This window comes from Mirounga leonina, unplaced genomic scaffold (assembly GCF_011800145.1).
Source record: "Mirounga leonina isolate KUSES-001 unplaced genomic scaffold, KU_Mleo_1.0 Mir_175, whole genome shotgun sequence".
Taxonomy (NCBI): domain Eukaryota; kingdom Metazoa; phylum Chordata; class Mammalia; order Carnivora; family Phocidae; genus Mirounga; species Mirounga leonina.
This window is the reverse complement of record NW_023270453.1, coordinates 14,802,905-14,822,420: the sequence shown is the minus strand read 5'-3', so window position 1 is coordinate 14,822,420 and position 19,516 is coordinate 14,802,905. Positions and strand designations below refer to the sequence as shown.

The 19,516-nt window shown below is 43.2% G+C and overlaps 1 protein-coding gene across 7 annotated transcripts in view; it reads right to left on the bottom strand.

The window, feature by feature from the left end:
- The window catches only part of SFMBT2 (Scm like with four mbt domains 2), a 228,824-nt gene that overhangs the window by 51,913 nt on the left and 157,395 nt on the right, over positions 1–19,516 (bottom strand). For all 7 annotated transcript variants that reach the window (XR_004682235.1, XM_035021691.1, XM_035021695.1 and 4 more), the window contains 2 exons: positions 17,859–17,941; positions 11,787–11,913 (listed from right to left, as the gene is read on the bottom strand). Coding sequence is in view for 6 of the 7 variants with exons in the window: in XM_035021691.1 (XP_034877582.1) it covers positions 11,787–11,913; positions 17,859–17,941 (210 nt within the window). In the remaining variant the exon portion in view is untranslated. The remainder of the gene's footprint in view (positions 1–11,786; positions 11,914–17,858; positions 17,942–19,516) is intronic.

Below are 19,516 nucleotides of genomic sequence, written 5' to 3'. Positions count from 1 at the left end.
AAATAAATAAATAAATAAATAAATAAATAAATAAATAAATAAATAAAAATAAAATGCAAACTTCCAGACCCTGCTTCAGACTCAGATGCTCTAGGTCTGAGGAAGGTGCGTTTTAATAGGACTCCCGGAGATGATGTGGAGGGTAGTTTACTGGAACTGAACCAAGCATAGGAAAAAACTAGCCAAAGAGGTTTTGAATGTTAGCTTACATGTATAAAATATCTCACTGGCTCAAAATCCGGCTGGCAAGATAGCAGTGTTTTGTTTTTATTTGTTGTTGTTGTTGTTGTTTTTAGATTCAATTAGCCACCATATACTCACCATGTACTCATCATTAGTTTCACAGGTACAGGTCAGTGATTCATCAGTTGCATATAACACCCAGTGCTCATCACATCACGTGCCCTCAATGCCCATCACCCAGTTATCCCATCCCTCCACCCCTCACCCCTCTAACAACCCTCAGTTTGTTCCCTAGAATTAACAGTCTCTCATGGTTTGTCTCCCTCTCTGACTTCTTCACATTCAATTTTTCCTCCCTTTCCCTATGATCATCTGTACTGTTTCTTCTATTCCACATATGAGTGAAACCATATAATTGTCTTTCTCTGACTTATTTCACTCAAGATAATCCCCTCCAGTTCCACCCATGTCAATGTAAATGGTAGGTATTCATCCTTTCTGATGGCTGAGTAATATGGACCACATCTTCTTTATCCATTCATCTGTCGATAGACATCTGGGCTCCTTCCACGATTGGCTATTGTGGACAATGCTGCTATGAACACTGGGGTGCATATACCCTTTCGGATCACTACATTTGTATCTTTGGGGTAAATACCCAGTAGTGCAATTGCTGGGTTGTACAGTAGCTCTATTTTCAACTTTTTGAGGAACCTCCATACTGTTTTCCAGAGTGGCTGCACCAGCTTGCATTCCCACCAACACTGTATGTAGGAGGGTTCCCCTTTTTCTGCATCCCCGCCAATATCTGTCGTTTCCTGACTTGTTAATTTTAGCCATTTTGACTGGTGTGAGGTGGTATCTCATTGAGGTTTTGATTTGGATTTCCCTGATGCCGAGCGATGTTGAGCACTTTTTCATGTGTCTGTTGGCCATTTGGAGGTCTTCTTTGCAGAAATGTCTGTTCATGTCTTCTGCCCTTTTCCTGATTGGATTATTTGTTCTTTGGGTATTGAGTTTGATAAGTTTTTTATAGATTTTGGATACTAGCCCTTTATCTGATATGGCATTTGCAAATATCTTCTCCCATTCTGTCAGTTGTCTTTTGGTTTTGTTGACTGTTTCTTTTGCTGTGCAAAAGTTTTTTATCTTGATGAAATCCCAATAGTTCATTTTTGTCCTTGCTTCCCTTGCCTCTGGTGATGTTTCTAGGAAGAAGTTGCTGCGGCTGAGGTTGAAGAGGTTGCTGCCTGTGTTCTCCTCTAGGATTTTGATGGATTCCTATCTCACATTTAGGTCTTTCATCATTTTAAGTTTTATCTTTGTGTGTGGTGTAAGGAAATGGCCCAGTTTCTTTCTTCTGCATGTGGCTGTCCAATTTTCCCAACACCATTTGTTGAAGAGACTGTCCTTTTTCCATCGGACATTCTTTCCTGTTTTGTCAAAGATTAGTTGACCATAGAGTTGAAGGTCCATTTCTGGGCTCTCTATTCTGTTCCATTGATCTATGTGTCTGTTTTTGTGCCAGTACCATGCTGTCTTGATGATGACAGCTTTGTAATAGAGCTGGAAGTCCAGAATTGTGATGCCGCCAGCTTTGGTTTTCTTTTTCGACATTCCCCTGGTTATTCGGCATCTATTCTGTTCCATACAATTTTTAGGATTATTTGTTCCAGCTCTGTGAAAAATATCAATGGTATTTTGATAGGGATTGCATTGAGTGCGTAGACTTCTCTGCTCTAACAATATTTATTCTTCCAATCCATGAGCATGGAATGCTCTTCCATTTCTTTGTGTCTTCCTCAATTTCTTTCATAAGTATTCTGTAGTTTTCAGAGTACAGATCCTTTACCTCTTTGGTTAGGTTTATTCCTAGGTATCTTACAGTTTGGGGTGCAACGTAAATGGGATCGATTCCTTAGTTTCTCTTTCTTCTGTCTCATTGTTAGTGTACAGAAATGCAACTGATTTCTGTGCATCAATTTTATATCCTGCCACGTTGCTGAATTCCTGTATGAGTTCTAGCACTTTTGGGGTAGTGTCTTTGGGTTTTTCACATAAAGTATCATGTCATCTGTGAAGAGTGAGAGTTTGATTTTTTCTTTGCCAACTTAAATGCCTTTTATTTCTTTCTGTTGTCTGACTGCTGAGGCTAGGACTTCGAGCACTATGTTGAACAACGGTGGTGAGAGTGGGCATCCCTGTCCTGTTCCTGACCTTAGAGGAAAAGCTCTGTTTTTCCCCATCGAGAAGGATATTCACTGTGGGCTTTTTGTAGATGGCTTTTATGATATTGAGGTGTGTTCCCTCTATTCCTACACTGTGAAGAGTTTTAATCAGGAAAGGATGCTATATTTTGTCAAATGCTTTTTCTGCATCAATTGGGAGGATCATAGGTTTCTTGTCCTTTCTTTTATTAATGTGATGTATCACATTGATTTCTGAATGTTGACCCACTCTTGCAGCCCAGGAACAAATAAATCCCATTTGGTCGTGGTGAATAAGACTTTTAATGTACTGTTGGATCCTATTAGCTAGTATCTTGGTGAAAATTTTGGCATCCATGTTCATCAGGGATATTAGCCTGTAATTCTCCTTTTTGGTGGTGTCTTTGTCTGGTTTTGGGATCAAAGTAACGCTGGCCTCACAGAATGAGTCTGCAAGTTTTCCTTCCATTTCCTTTTTTTGAAACAGCTTCAGAAGAATAGGTATTAATTCTTCTTTAAATGTTTGGTAGAATTCCCCTGCAAAGCCATCTGGCCCTGGACTCTATTTTCTTGGGATATTTTTGATGACTGCTTCAATTTCCTTGCTCGTTATGGATCTGCTCAGGTTTTCTATTTCTTCCTGTTTCAGTTTTGGTAGTTTATATGTGTCCAGGAACGCATCCATTTCTTCCAGATTGCCTAATTTGTTGGCATATAGTCGCTCATAATATGTTCTTAAAATTGTATTTCCTTCGTGTTGGTTATGATCTCTCCTCTTTCATTCATAATTTTATTAATTTGGGTCTTTTTTTCTTTTTGATAAGTCTGGCTAGGGGTTTATCGATCTTATTAATTCTTCCAAAGAATCAGCTAGCAGTTCTTAAGGGACTGCTGTATCTTAAATCACTTTCTTGTTCAGAAACACAAGATCTGATTTATTCCTCTTATCTATTCAAGCAAGCATTTAGCGAGCAAAGTGCACATGAACTCCCGTCCAAATATTGTGCTATGTGATAGGCAAAGACAGAGGAGCACAGCCCTGTATAATGCCTCACGACACCAAAGACAGTATCAAGATGTTTACAGACACAGTGAGTGTTCTGTTCTGATGGAGTGCAGGCTCTGGGCAGGGGGGTAAAGCTGACGTGACAAGGGGCTGCCCTTCCGTCTGCTCATCAGCCACCTCCTCTTCCTAAGCTCTTACTAAACCGTGCACTTTACAGATGCTAATTCCCTCCTCCGATCTCCACCACCATCCTATAAAGCAGGATCCATGATTATATATATTTTATAGAGCTGTACAAATAAGAAAAGAGGTTTCAAACTCAGAAAGTACTCAAGATCACATATCTAGGAATTGGACGTATTGTCAGGAGGGGGCTGCCAAATCCACGTGGTGGAACAAGAGCCTTGACTCCGGGAGACATACGGACAGACTGAGAATGAGCAGGAAGGCAATGGCTGCGATTTTACGAATCGAACTCTTAGGGCCCCATGAGGGCGGGCAGGGCAGCAGCAAGGGAAGAACTGAACTGTAGGATGAGGGGATGAAGACCTGGGACAGAGGGCGGCCGGGAGACTTGAAGACCGAGCCGGGCAGGGGCACTGGGTGCTGAGGGGATGCACCGGTCACAGCGACAGGCTGCAGGTGGCCATGTGCTGGCTTGGACGGTCTCGTGGCTTCTAACGGCGGTCACAGGGGAAACTCGAGCCAGCAAATGTCGGGCTAACAACAGTGACATCTGGATGGGGGACGCTGGTGTCCGCGTGGGGATGCTATGCCGGCAGCTAACACCGGGAGCTGTGTGCGGGTCTGCCGCGAGTGCCGGAGTCGTGGGCATGGAACGGCTCCTGCAGCCACAGAGAGACGAGACGGCGTGGGCACTCGGGAAGAAAAGCACTCTGAAGAGCTCTGACCTTTACGTGTGAGGGAAGCTGAACCAAGTAAAGCCAGGAACGCTCATCGAAGGAAGACTCTGTGGGGAGGAGAAACCTGCCTGGCCCAGTACTCTGGAAAAGAGATGGAAAAGAGATGGAGGGGAGGCTCTGAGGTCAATGTAGGACAAATGCTGCAAACAGGAAAAGAGGTGGGGACCACCTACAGATGGGGAGTTATCAGTGACTATGGGGAAACTTACGTAGAAAAAGCATCATAAGTAAAAAACAAAAACAACCAACCAAAGCCAGAGATGGAGAATATATATCAAACTTCATAGCAAGAGGAACAGGAAGCAGGAGTGTGAGGAGGACTGGAGATGGGAAAGTAATCACTACTCGTACGTAGAAAGGGCAGGACACCTGTCCAGGAGAGGTGCCAGTCGTCCGAGCAAATGTACCGCCCCCCACGGATGCGCGGACGCTCGGCTGCTCGCCCAAACGTGAGCAGACTGAGCAAGGCGCGTCTCGCATCGTTACTTTGTTTAAAAGTGATAAACAACTTACACCAGTTAGAATGGAAAAAATTGATAAGGCAAGAAACAACAAATGTTGGAGAGGTTGTGGAGAAAGGGGAACCCTCTACACTGTTGGTGGGAATGCAAGTTGGTACAGCCACTTTGGAAAAGTGTGGAGGTGCCTCAAAAGATTAAATATAGGGGCGCCTGGGTGGCTCAGTCGTTAAGCGTCTGCCTTCGGCTCAGGTCATGATCCCAAGGTCCTGGGATCGAGCCCCGCATCGGGCTCCCTGCTCGGCAGGAAGCCTGCTTCTCCCTCTCCCACTCTCTCTGCTTGTGTTCCCTCTCTTGCTGTGTCTCTCTCTGTCAAATAAATAAACAAAATCTTAAAAAAAAAATTAAATATAGAGCTATCCTATGACCTAGCAATTGCACTGCTGGGTATTTACCTCAAAGACACAGACGTAGTGAAAAGAAGGGCCATATGCACCCCAATGTTCACAGCAGCAAGGTATGCAATAGCCAAACTGTGGAAAGAGCTGAGATGCCCTTCAACAGACAAATGGATAAAGAAGATGTGGTCCATATATACAATGGAATATTACTCAGCCATCAGAAAAGATGAATACCCAACTTTTACATCAACATGGATGGGACTGGAGGAGATTTTGCTAAGTGAAATAAGTCAAGCAGAGAAAGTCAATTATCATAGTTTTTCACTTATTTGTGGAACATAAGGAATAGCATGGAGGATTAGGAGAAGGAAGGGAAAAATGAAGGGGGGACATCGGAGGTGGAGACGAACCATGAGAGACTGGACTCTGAGAAACAAACTGAGGGTTCTAGAGGGGAGGGGGGTGGGATGATGGGTTAGCCGGGTGATGGGTATTAAAGAGGGCCTGTACTGCATGGAGCACTGCGTGTTATATGAAAACAATGAATCATGGATCACTACATCAAAAACTAATGATGTACTGTATGGTGACTAACATAACATAATAAAATAAAAAAATTTTTTTTAAATAAATAGGAGGGAGAAAAAATGAAAGTGATAAACGGTTTACCAGCTACCTCCACGAAAAGAACACACCTCCATCGTGTCGTTATGTGATCTCTGATCTTGTATATTCTATTTGCCACAAAACTAGGTTTTCCTTTATGATGAGGCAGAGAAAGGGAATGCTGGTTATGGCTGATTGGCTCTGGGCGCCAGTTCCCGCCTTCCTGTCTGCCAATGGGGGATGGAGAGCTGAGAAACGAAACTCCCAGACTCTGCTGCACGATCGATCCCAGGGACAAAGCAGGCTCCACCGGTGGTTATCGACCCACAGGAGATGCGGAGGACAGCATGAGGCTGGGGCGATCTTGCCGCGGTTAGCACTGCCAGAAAGCGAGGCCGTGACAGCTGTTACAGCTGGACTTGATACTTCCATTTCTGTTCTTAAGCTTTAAGGGTCGCTAGAGAGGCTGCAACGGTACCACTGGAACCTCACACGCTTCGTGGTTGAAGCCCGTGGCAGACCAGCAGCGATTAAAGCTTCCTGCCCTCGGGAGATGCCAAGGTGCCCTTGATGTGAAGAGGCTTCTCAGTGATCTTGGAGGCACCTCGTTTCCTGTCCCAATCCCGTCCTACTCGAAACACTGTGCTTCTCAGCCGACCCGGAGCAGACAGACTCGCCGTCTAGTTTCTAAGTTCTCTGAGTCCCAAAATCTCATTTCCCCTGGATGATAAATGAAATGTACAGCTTGGCACTGAACTACTCATCAGAGTAGATTGCATTTTACTGCCCCCACGCCCCAAGAAAATCTGAGTTCTGAGCCTCGACAGGCCTGAGGGGCTCACTTCTTACTCGAGCGGAGCATCTAGAACAGGGCTGCCCAAAAGAAGCTTCTGTAAGGATACGGACGTCCTATAACTGTGCTGTGCAAAACCGTAGCCACTAGCCTCATGTGACTAGTGAGCGCTTGACTGCAGATAGCCCAACTGAGGAACTGAAATTATAATTTAATTTAACTTAAAACAAAGGAGCCACCCATGGCTAGAAGCCATACAGTGGACAAAACAGAACTAACATTAGTATGTCCTGAGAATGTCTCCTGCAGGGGTTCCAATCTGGGGCCCATGAACTCCAAGGAGGCCCATCCAAGAATGGTTTTGAGAGGGTCCATGGATGGTCTGAAGTTGCATCAAAAATTGCATACGTGTGCAAGTGCATTTTCCCGAGTGTCGGATGCCTTCATCAGAATCTCAAAGGGGCCTGTCTCATCACAATGTTAAAACTTTGTTGTGGAACTGGGACCATTCTCGGAATGGTCAGCACATTCTCAGTTCTAGTAAGATCACTTGGTCCAAAACAGATTGAATTTTCCAGGAATCTGGTACAGGAACAACCTAAGCCCTCCATTAAATGAAGTCTTCATGCGCACCTGGTTTGGGCCCTCAACCCTATGCCTCATGGAAATCAATTCTGCCATGGAAGGGCTCAAGCAAGAAACCTCATTAACCTTACTTAGCATGTTATCTCATTCATTCACGGATTTGCTCACATGCTCATTCATTCATTCATTCATTAGATCTCCAGAAAGCGAGAGGACAAGGAAGGCAAGAAGCAAGCCAATACAGCCTCTAGGCCCTGTGCCGACATGGGGCAGACAGACTAGGAGCCTTTGAGAGGCAAAGGATGCTGGGCTGGAATGGAGGAGAGGCGGCTGATCCCAAGTCTCCCTAAGAAGCAGGTCGACCACTAATCCCCTTGCTGATTGTGCACAGCCAGGTGATGCCTCCCCCCAGGCAGGCAGCTGGGGGTTTACTCTCTAGAAAACAGGAAGCAGAGAGACTTAGAGTCAGAAGCACCGGGACAGGGAAACCACAACGGTAGCAAACGGGCTCATGCGAAAGTGCACACGCCCGACGTGAAGGGTCTGCACCTTCCGGTTGTCACTCCTAACAACCCAGGTGCCATAGCTCAGGACACTGGGCTAACACTTAGAGCAAATGGAAGACAGGAAAACAGCAGAGGCAGGCTGACCTCGCCACAGCCAAGAAGCCAACAGAAAATCAGATACATCAGGAAATGTCACTGGGCCGTTCCAAAGTGCATGCATTTCTCAAGAGGGGAGAAGGAGAGCTCACACTCATCCTTGAACTGTCGCTGCATCTTGTGTTTAAATTCCTCCGCTGAAATTCTACATGAGGTTCAGGCTTCGAGAGTCGCAGGCTGTTCCTGACAGCTCTCGTCGGTGGAAATCGGGGAGCCCTGCATGTAATGTGCTTGTTGAAGTGGGATGTGAAGCTCGCAGTGACAGGAGGGGATTGCTGAACTCTAGAAAGCTCCTGCCTGAAGCTATACATGGCACAGATTCAAAGACTGACACTGACATATATGTTTCTCCAGGACTGAGTGTGGAAAGATTTTATTTTCTCTGGATTTCATTTCAGAGGGCAGCAAAAAATAAGGATCAGGAGATGGTGGTAACAGCCTAATTTGGGTTTGACTAAAGCTCTCTGTTCTTAAGATTTCAATACTTCTCAGGGGGCCTGGGAGGTGCAATCGGTTAAGCAGCCGACTCTTGGTTTCAGCCCAGGTCGTGAGATCAAGCCCCAGGATGGGCTCCCCACTCAGCGGGGTGTCTGCTTGAGATTCTCCCTCTCCCTCTGCCCCTCCTGCTCATTCTCTTTCCCTCTCGCTCTCAAATACATAAATGAATAAATCTTTAAAAAAAAAAGATTCTGATACTTCTCCACAGACCTGAAGATTCTGGGTCATCTTTGTTTTTTCGTCCTCTGCGTGTTTGTTTTTAGAAAAAACAGAACTGAAAGCAGTGGGTAAGAACTCCTACAGGGCCTCATTCCCTCCCTATGCTCAAAGCACAAGAAAGCCAGCCAAGAGTCCCCTGCCCGTTTCCATGTGTAACAGCACTCCCAATGGCAAAACCGGGTTTTGTTGTCCCCTTCCAGAGCTCTCTTCAAAAATTTCTGTAGTGGTATCCCCTAAAAGAGTTAAATAACTTTGCAGAAATGAAGCCTGCTGGTCACCGTCCCTTTTATGGCATAAAAGGAATTTCTGCCTCAGCCAAAAGACTAAAAGTAATATATTCAGGAATATGGAGCTTATCACATCTCTTCTGAACAGGAGGAAGATATTAATAATAAAGGGGGTAAGAGAAGCCAAGGAAGGCAAAGATGTAAGCCCTCTTAGGAAGGGAGCGGAAGCGCCGGGCGGACAGGTGGAAGGACATGGGGCACCCTGAGGATGGGTGGAAGACCCACACCTTATCCCCGGAGACAATGATCTGGAAGGCATGTAAAGTGATGTGGCGTGTGGGGCTGAAGACGCACGTGCACAGGGCTGCAATGTTGGAGGCGTTACCATGGAGAGCAACTCATACTACATGGCTAATGCTTATAATTGTAGATATAATCACCTCGAGCAGAGAGTATTAACACAAGAAAGAAAGCACTACAACATCCTCTCTAAACCACAAAAACCCCATCATCATAAATTGGCTTGCTAACCGTCAGCGGTGTGTGGGAGCTTGCAATTCTTCTCAAATATGCGTCTAAAATAATACCACCTCAATCGCATATATTTTGTTCATTGCCCACTCTTCAACATCAGCTCTTTTACAGATACTTAAAGAACTGACTTCAAGAGAAGTCAACTAGTAGATTAAAAATGATCATTTTAATTACCTAAAAGTGGTCAATTAGCCATGTGTTGAAAAATACTTCAAATCAATTTAATGCATAAAAATAACTAATAAATTGTTATGAAGTACTTTCTACATTTACAGTGTCAAGTAAATAAATGGTCTATAATCAGAATCACCATAATCATAAAAATAATTTAACAGCCACAAAGTGACCATGGCAAATCTCCAGCATTTAGTCCCAGGATGGAGGACAGAAAACACTATATACATAAAACTGTGAAACGATGAGAAATAACTGCCACTAAGCTCACTGTGACTTGAAAAGTAATATTCAGGAAGGCCCCAAACAGAACAAAATCCAAAACCCCCAAAATTCAAGTTAAGAACAAAGAAACAAAATGGGATTTTACTTTTTTGATCAAACACATGATTTTGACCACGGATTCCAGGTAGATAATATGCAACAAACTGTTTATTAAAAAAAAATTTTTTTTTTTAGTGTGTCAGGTCTGGAAAAAAATGGACAATCTATTTTCTGATCTGCTCTCTAATGCTGATTTCACTGCTACAGGGTAAGAAAGCACTCTGGAGAATAAGAGCTGATGTGAGCTGCCTTACATTTCTTTGCTATAAAAACAATATTTTTATAATGTTAATAAATGCTAAAAATTTTAAATATATGCTAAATGTTGCTGCTTCTCATTCTTTTTAAGAATTGGAAAGCTGTGGGGTCTGATGAGTTAACCAACAAATATGTCAAGGACAAGGAAACTAACCCTAGGCATACCTTCACAGCTTAGCTAGCTTCGTTTCTCCATCTATAAAAATCAGGACGCTCTTACTGTTGTCTGTGTTAGGTAATTAACAGCGGTAAAGCACTCTGGAAGTACAAACTGCTAAATAAATAATGACTGCCAAAGAACTTTAATGGTAATGGGCTAAATCATAATGATGAAACATGGGCTTTGAACTCTACCATTTTTGTTTTCAAATTAGTAACGCCAAGCAAGACCCCGATCTTGCAATACGGCTTCGCCTAGTGTTAGGCAGCAGGTTTAACGTAGGGATTCGAAATCACAGGAGGGATCTTGTGTTTCCAAGAGCAGTTGATTCAACTTCACATGTAATAGTGAAAATAAGGTCATGTTCTATTCCCGTGGCCGCAGATATATCACCATCATGCCTGTGTCTACTTTTTGGCTAATTCCCGCTGGAGGTCATTTTACTTGAAAATGCCCCAATCAACTTTTGATGAATTTCCTTTTATTTCACATTGATTTTGAAATCCTAAACCCCAGTAATGTTTTAAACTAGTTTTCTAGGAATAAATGACACAGACGATGTTCACCTACAATCACTGCTCTCTACCCTTCCCACTCATTTGGACTACAAGATTTATGAGATCGAGATTATTAGCTCAGTACTGTATGGTGACTAACATAACAAGAAAAAAAGGAAGAACTTTTGATGCTTCTTACACTTGCTTACTAAAGAGACAGGATGATGAGATTAGCACCACTTCTATGACCCTGCAAACTTTCCATTCCAATGGTGGTAGGAGCATGCCATGATGGCTAAAATATGGGCCAAGAGAGCTAAATTTATTCATTCATAACTAGTCTTGTTTTTTCATATACATTTAAAATAATTAATGAATGTCATGAAAATAAAAAAACAAACCAACCAACCCAAAAAATTTAGATCACGGAAAAATGGGAAAATCTTACAGATCAGACTTAATTCTTTCTCACTGAAAATATAACATATAAAAATACAGTGTTCTATCTCAATGTAAAATCTCATCATGGTTCTGCTTATAAATTATAATGTTCTCTGAATTATCTGCACAATTATAAAAAAAGGAGCTATAAAGGAGAGTTTAAACATCATTAAACAACATATAACATATATATTTGGGGAGAAAGTCATCTCCAGTGACTATTTCAAGGTAAAATTAAACATCTATGGAAGAAAACAAAGTAAAGGGTATTATTCACATTAAAATGCAAATATATAATTTTATCCTCATAATAACCAAGACCTCAAATACCAGTTCTAGTGACTCGTATTAATTTAATTGTGACATTAGCTTTTATAATCATAGACGTAAAAAGACCACTGTGTTCCAAACATAATTATCACACCAGTATCTCATTTCATGAAATTATTAGTTAAGATGAGAGCCTCTGAACAAATTTGTATTCGATTAGTTTCGCTTATTTAAGAACACTGAATAATTTAAGATCTGTTTAAATGGAAGGAAAGCGGAAGGGGTTATTTTGGAGAAGCACCATGCGTACATTTCCAGACGGACCCTAAGCTCTCCGGGACGGCTGTGAACCCAGCGTACCTTCCAGGTGAAGCCACATCAGCCTGCCCTTCACACTGACAACAGAGGCCACGCAGAGCTCTCCTGGGTTCCTGGGGTTGACGGCTTCAAGCTTCATGTTCTTCATGAAACCCCGACTGAATGATGTCTGAAAGAGAGAGAGAACGGACACTGAGCCAGAGGACAAGGCAGCAGGTGCAGCAACAGAGTGGCCCGCGGGCGAAGCGGGGATGCATGAGCACGTACGCACTGGCACACAGAGCTCATCCATCAGACACGGGCTTTCCCACCATTCGTCGGAAAAGAACCGTGACCTCCCTTGCATCCCAGAATTACAGCTCTGCTGGTACACAGCAGGTGCCTACTAGTATCTGTTGAAGGAGAGGATATGTTATCTTCCCAGTCCCGCATGCGCCCTGACTTCCACACAGTCACTGAGGTGCACAGCAGGTCTTCTTCCTTCCCTGTATTCCTCACTCACAGCGCGCCTGTGCGTATCTGTGCGTGTGAGGAGTCGGCCTGAGTCTCCATCTGGCATCATTTCCTTCAGCCTGAAAAACATTCTTTAGCACAGTTTCTAGTGCAGGTCTGCCGGTGGCGAATTCCCATAGTTTTACCTGAAATTGTCTTTATTTTACATTTGCGGTTTTTGGCTTACTTCTATTTACTTTCTCAATTCACTTTTTAAAAAATTTACACATAGGAACATTCACTCTTTTTGCTGCCCTGTTCCCTGAGGGTCGGCTGTTAGAGAAACGCATATAGTCTTGCGGCCATAACCTCAATCAGCGTGCAGAGCAGTCCCTTCACCTCCAAAATACCTTTGCACTAGATCTTTGAAGATCAATCCCTCCCAGACTCCCAATTTCAGGACCACGGACCTGTCTTCTGTTCCTAGAGTTTTGTCTTTTTCCATGAGATCACATCAACGGATCCATACACTGTGCAGTCTCGCTTCTTCCACGGAAGCAAAATGCATTTGGGATTCATCCATGCTACTGCACAAATGGGCAGTTCGTTCTGTTTTACTGCTGAGTATTTTCTATAGCTGTGCCACAGTCCATCCATTTACCAGTTGAAGGACATTCGAGCTGTGTCTAATTTCTGGTGATTGTGAATAAAGCCGCTATAAACATTCAAGCACAAGTTTTTGTGTGAACAGAGTCTATTAGTCTGCTTGGGATGCCATAACAAAATAACACACGCTGGGTGGCTTTAACAATAAAAATTTGTCTCACTGTTCCACAGGCCGGAAGTCTGAGATCAAGGCATCAGCAGGGTTGGTTTCTTCTGAGGACGCTCTCCTTGGCTTGAGACAGCCACCTTTTCTCTCTGTCTCCAAACAGTCTTTCCTCCGTGTACACGGTCTGTGTCCTAATTACCACTTCTCATATGGACACCAGTCATACTGGATTAAGGCCCACCCATATGGCCTCACCTTATCTTAATTATCTCTTCGAAAACTCTAACTCCAAATACAGTCACATTGTGAGGTACTATGGGCTAGGACTTCCACTGTATGAATTTGGGGGGAATACAATGCAGCCTATAATGCAGCTTTCATTTCTCTAAATATGGAATTGCTGGACCACATGGTAAATGTATGTTTAACTTCCTAAGAAACCACCAAATTGGTTTCCATATATCATGTTGCATTTCCATCAGCAGCGTGCAGGACTCCAGTGGCTAAACATCCTCACCAGCACTTGGTATTGCCACGTTTTCCAATTTTAATCATCCTAATAGGTGTCCCGTGTTCACTAATCACAGCTTTAACTTGCATCTTCCCTATTGCTAATGATGTCAAGCATTTTTTCACACGTTTCTTTGTCATTTGTCTATCTTCCATGGTGAAGTGTCTGTTTCTCTCTTCATTCAGGAAGCATTAGCTTTGGTGGTTTATTTCTTTCAGTACTCTACAAACACTGGTTTGCTGTCTTCTGGTGTCCCTTGTCTATGATGTGAAGTTCACTGTCATTCAAACCGTTGTTCCTCTATTTGGGATCTATCATTTTCTCTCTGGATGCTTTCAAGATTTTTCTCTTTATGTCTGGTTATCAGCAGTTTGACCAGGTTGGGCTTCTTCGTATTTATACTAACTTGGGGCCCACAGAGATTCCTGAACCCGTGCATTTAGTACTTCCAGCTACTTTGGTAACTTTTGGGCATTGCTTCTTCATATATTTTTTCTTCCATAGTCTCTGTGGCCATTTCTTCTGGGTCTCCAACTACACATGATATCGTCCCTCAGGTCCCTGAGATTCTGTTCTCGTTCCTCACACCCAAGCTTCTTTTTCTCTCAGTTCTTCAGATAGGATCAAAATCATCAACCCTTTCCCCTGTCACCTCCATTCTGCTAGGAAGCCCTTCCAATGAATTTACTTATTTTGGGTATTTTATTTTTCAGTCGTAGAATTTCTCTTTTTTACACCTTCTACTTCTCTTCTGGCACTTCCTACCTTCTCATTCATGTTTTCCTTCTCAAACGTTAGGGTACATCTGAATCACCTGGAGAACCTTTTAAAAATGGACTGCTGTGCCTTACCCCAAAGTTTGTGACTCATTTGATTTGAGGTAAGGCCACAGAATTTGTATTTCCAACAAGTTCCCAGGTGATGCTGGAGCTGCTGGCCTAAGGACCGCACTTTGGGAATCACCGCTTTGCAGCAAGCTTAGTTTTAATGGGAGCTTTAAAATACATGTCTGCTAATTCCAACATCTGAGTAATGTTGGTTTGGTCTCTGTTGATTATCTTTTCTACTGAGAATTTTCATATTTCTTCATGGGCTGAGCAACTCTGAAGTCTGGATGTTTAAAATGTTATGTGGTAGAGACTCTGGATTGTGTTATGTTCTTCCCAAGAGTGTGGTTTTCTGTTTTAAGCAAGCAATTAACTTGTCTGGACTCAAACTACACACGCTGTCTCCTGAGAAGGAACTCAAACCTCAGCTCAGTCTTCCGTCCTTAACTAGGCTGCCTGGAAGTTTGCCTGGAAAATACACAATCCAAGAATCAGCCAAAAATTTAAGCAGAGTTTATACACAGAATCTGTGCTTCCCTCTCCTGGCTCTTCCCTATCTGAGACTCTTCTCACTTTCCAACAGTTGCAGTTGCCCAAATTCCGTTATCTGGTTCATCAGGCCAGAAAGACTGTAATTTTTATATTACTGGTTTTGTCATCTCATACGTTGTCAACTGTCAAAAAAGTCTGAAAAAAAAAATCACACAATCACCCCATAATGTTTCTTCCAAGCACCTGCTCCCCTCCAGATCTTCTCACTTCTGTTCATTCTGGAACTACCAAGGTAGTTGTTTTGGTATCCTGTCCAGAGTCTATAGTTGCTATCTGCCAGAGGATCAATTCAGCATGAGCTCAGCCAATACTCAAAGCAAAACTCCCTCCTAGCATTATTTTTAAATAAATATAAGATTTTCCAAAATCATCCACTACTATAAGTTTCAACCAGACATTACAATACTGTAATATATCTATTTTGAAATACATAAACTGAGATTAACAGGTTCTTGTAAATAACAGAGATTACATCCTTACGTGACCCATGGGAAGACACCAAGGTTATTCACATTCACGTCTCTTTTTATACAGGTTAAGTTGCAAATGCAATTACACCTTTATCTAACCAGAACAAAATTATCCAGCGTATGTTGAGAAAGCAATTTGCACTTTTCCTTTATGTTTCTTTGGAAATAGGAAACACAGAAATTCTAGGTGGGCTATTTTTCTGCAAGTCATCCTGCCCCATCCATACATACTATGTATTGAGCTTCTTTTTGATAATATGACTCGACAGACTGCCCACAAAGCCTCTAAGTAAGTCAAAGTGTTTTTTTATCCTACTTAATAAGGGAAAACTACAACCGCATAACCTATTTTCATTTCAACTCACTGCTTGAGGGTAATTTATAAAGATCAATAGCAAAACTGTTACCTGTGAGTTTATTTTACTTAAGCATTTGGCTGTGTCAATCCATTTCAGCATTGCCTCTGATTGTTAAACATCCCCCGGGAAATCCACTTCCACACCACCCCTCCTCTAGTACACACAAGATGTGTGATTAAAAAAATGAATTCATAATAAGCATTCCATTAAAGAGCACTTGTAGCAAGCTAACGAATTCAGCAAAGCACCGGTAATGCAATGCACACGCCAACAGGCAGATAACAATCCTGTCGATTAAATAAACGGAGGGCCAGAAACAAAACGGGCCATATTTGTAACAAGTGCATTCCTAATGAATATGCCAGCATATTCATTAAAAGAGATTTCATCTTGGTAGCTAAATCCTGAAAGCTCAGAGGCCACCTGGGGATGTGGCTGCTTGCTCCACGATTAAATTGCACATAGCCAGCTGCTGATGGAACAGGAGCAGAAGACGGACGGATGGAAAGCAGCTGCGGTGGAACTGTGTTGTCAGAGAAGAAACAACTCCCCACCTCCAAAGCTAGGGGACACGTCAGGATTCTCCTCCCTCCCAAGGCTGGAGAGGCAGGGAAGGAATATTTCTTTTGTCAGGTAGAAAGCGCAACTCCAGAGGGGTTTGGGGATGTTTTGATAAGTATTTCCACGATCCTAAGTGAAAGGCAACGAGGCCAGGACTCTGTGACAAGTGATGTCACTGTGGTAAAAAGTCTAGTGAGACGCACTGGGATTTGATAAGCCCCGGGAGCTGACCCGCGGCTATCCTCATGGTGGCGTGCCTCCACGGTGTCCCCGTCCTACCTCAACTCACCACACAGATCTTTCCATGCTGCAGAACCACCTTTGTGCAAACGCAGTGTCAGCCAGGAGAAAGTCCCTTTGGTCATTCCTGGAGCCCTGCTTTCCAGCTCTGCCGCTGATGTGTTTCCACATATGTTAAGTACAAGCCGGCCCGCTGATCAACCTACTTCATTCTTCAAAATCCGCCTCTGACTTATGCTCACTACTGAGCTTCTCTATGAAGCCAACCCCTCTGCCTCTTAGTTCTCGTATGCTATTAGCCCCACAGTACAAATTATAGGGGGTGGCAAGGAATCAGCAGCTCTAGGAGCACATGTCCAGAAAGTCTTTGATTTGGGGGCTCTCTGCACTGTACTATCTGCAGTCCCCAGTTGGAGGATTGAATCTTTTTTTTAGCATAAAGAATTAACTTTCATAACTAAATGCATGTTTAACACAGGAAGCTATATATTTACACCTCATTCTCAAAACAGAAATAATAATCCAGATCTCTTTTCATAGTTCCTAGGGTTGTTAAGGTTTCAATGAATAATTTATAAGCTGCTTTATACAACCAACTCCTACAACTAAACAAGTACACATGTGTGAACACACACACACACACGGACTCACACAGTGCTATTTTATGGGCCATCAGGCCAACAGCTCTATTTGAACCAGGAAGTGGCTTAAAGTAAGCAAAGCAGAGAACTGTTGGACTGGCATCTTATTGAAGTAATCCAAGAAAAGAAGTTGATGATCATATATTGAGACTATACCTCAAGAGCAAAGAATCTCCTATCAATGGGCTTATCAACAGTATACTCCACACAGCAAGTGCATATGTAACGTGTCCTCCTTTCTCTATAGTATGGACTCCTGGCTGACTTAGTATGGACTCTTGGCTGCAAAAAGCCACACGGCCATGGCACATTTCCTAGCCTCATTCATGGCAGGTGTGGCCGAGGGACTGGTTCTCACCAATGGAAGGTGAATGGAGTAACATGTCAATATCAGCTACAGTGTTTAGAAGTAAGACTAGCTTCTCTTTCACCCCTTTCCCTTACCTGCTCACTAGATTCAGATGATGAAGCCAAAGGCTCACTGGAGGCACACACTCATCAGGAACACACTGGACCCTTCCGTAAGTGAGAACTGACTGACCTTATCCGGAACCACCATACATTTAGCGGTGGATCTGTTACTACAGCCCAGAGTCACGCAGATACACAACCTGAAAGAGGACTTTTTCAAAACTACAAAAGCTTTACGATCCTGTGGTACACGGCAGCACTCTAATCTTGCTCAGGAATAGAAAGCAACTTACAAAATTTATGGTGATAAAAGGAGTCGCAAGAACCAAGCTGCTTACATTTCTGAAGCAGAAGGGAGGTGCTTCTTCTGTCCCATGCTGCTTGTGATAATCTGCCCAGTCGAAGTCCTGGCCAGAGTAACCTGTACAGGATGAAACACAGACAAAAGAGCGTTCATCAGGCTAAAGCTCAGACCAAATGAACAGCTTTAGAGGTTGTCACTCATTAAAATAATAAGCGGTCCAAGAATAGGGCCCCAAAGGGTGAAGTCCTCTCCTATTCCGGACAGCATGTCAGATTTTCTAAGGAGCATGTGGGAAAATGTAATGTACTAATTCTGATAAGGTATACCGTCATTATCATAATGTGGGGCCTGAAACCAGGTAAAGGGTGGAATTTACCCACATCAGCACATGCCAGGGGAGGGGGGACAGATCTGCTTTGGGGGAGAAGAGGTGAGACAGGATATTATACACCATACAACCGCAAAATGCATTTGCAGAAATATACAGGAATAACTCCCTCCACATAAATCCTGAGTTCACGTGAACTTGCTTCTCAATATCTTCATGGAAACCATGAGACTTTATTGGAAAACACCACCCAGGGGATGGTTTTTTAAAGAGTAACAGAAGGTAGAAAAAATAGAAAACAAGGAGTTGAGGCTTTCCCGAGAAAGCCTCAAAAGGCACAAAGGGCAACAGCAGTCCTGCTTTAGGATCGCACCGCGGAGGAGGAAGGAAAGAGAGAATCGGCAAAGACGGGCCTCTCCGGGTGAGGCTCTGGGGACACATCAGAGACATGGAAGGAGGAGTTCGAGAAACATTTATTCCTACATACTAAACTTAATGCAATACAGATCTTACCACAGCTGTTTTTTCCCCTTCTTTACTCATTTCACGTGGCAGGAGGGGCACAATTAAGAGTATATCTGTCATGACCACCATGACAAGACATGGGAGAAGGTCTTGGGAAGATCATCACCATGCCAAGACATGGGAGAAGGTCTTGGGAAGAGAAAACGGTTCCAAATCATAAAGTAAGCACAGCATTGGGTGTACAGTTTAACCTGGATAGCATAACACCTCCTCCTGTGAGTGTCATTTGCATTTCCCGTGAACAAAGGATAGCAATGAAAGCGAAGAGTATAGTGCCAATTGGGATAAAAAGGAAACTGTAAAATGTCACCATAACCTTCACTTGAGTGTTCTCTCTTGATGGTTTTAATGGAAAATAAATCCACAAGGGAGTTCTTAAGTATGTTTTTGAGCCAAGTCCCCATCTTCTCTTCCCCGTATCATCGTAAATCCTACACCTGCAAATTCACTTAACATGGGGACTTGTAGTTACTAAATCCCATAGCAGCCGAGTGACTGCAGAAATTCTTCTTTGAAGAAAGTCAAGATACCAGTTGCCTCCTACCTCCATGTGTACTCCCAAGTACAAGGTAGTATTTTCTTTTCATTAAGGAAGCTCAATCTACCCAGTTTCTTTAGAAGATGGGAATGGGGTTAACCAAGAAAGCACCTGTCCTCCTCTGGCCCAGGGCCTAACCCTTGGCCCTCCCATCCCCTGCTGACCATCAGTGACAGAAGTACCCCCCTTTCTTCCTAAGACACGCCGGTCATTCTATAAAGGCTGACAACTCCTCATTTCTTTCCAACACGGAGACAAAAAGTCTTATAGTTTTGAGATGCTGTACTCTTTCTAGAGTTTC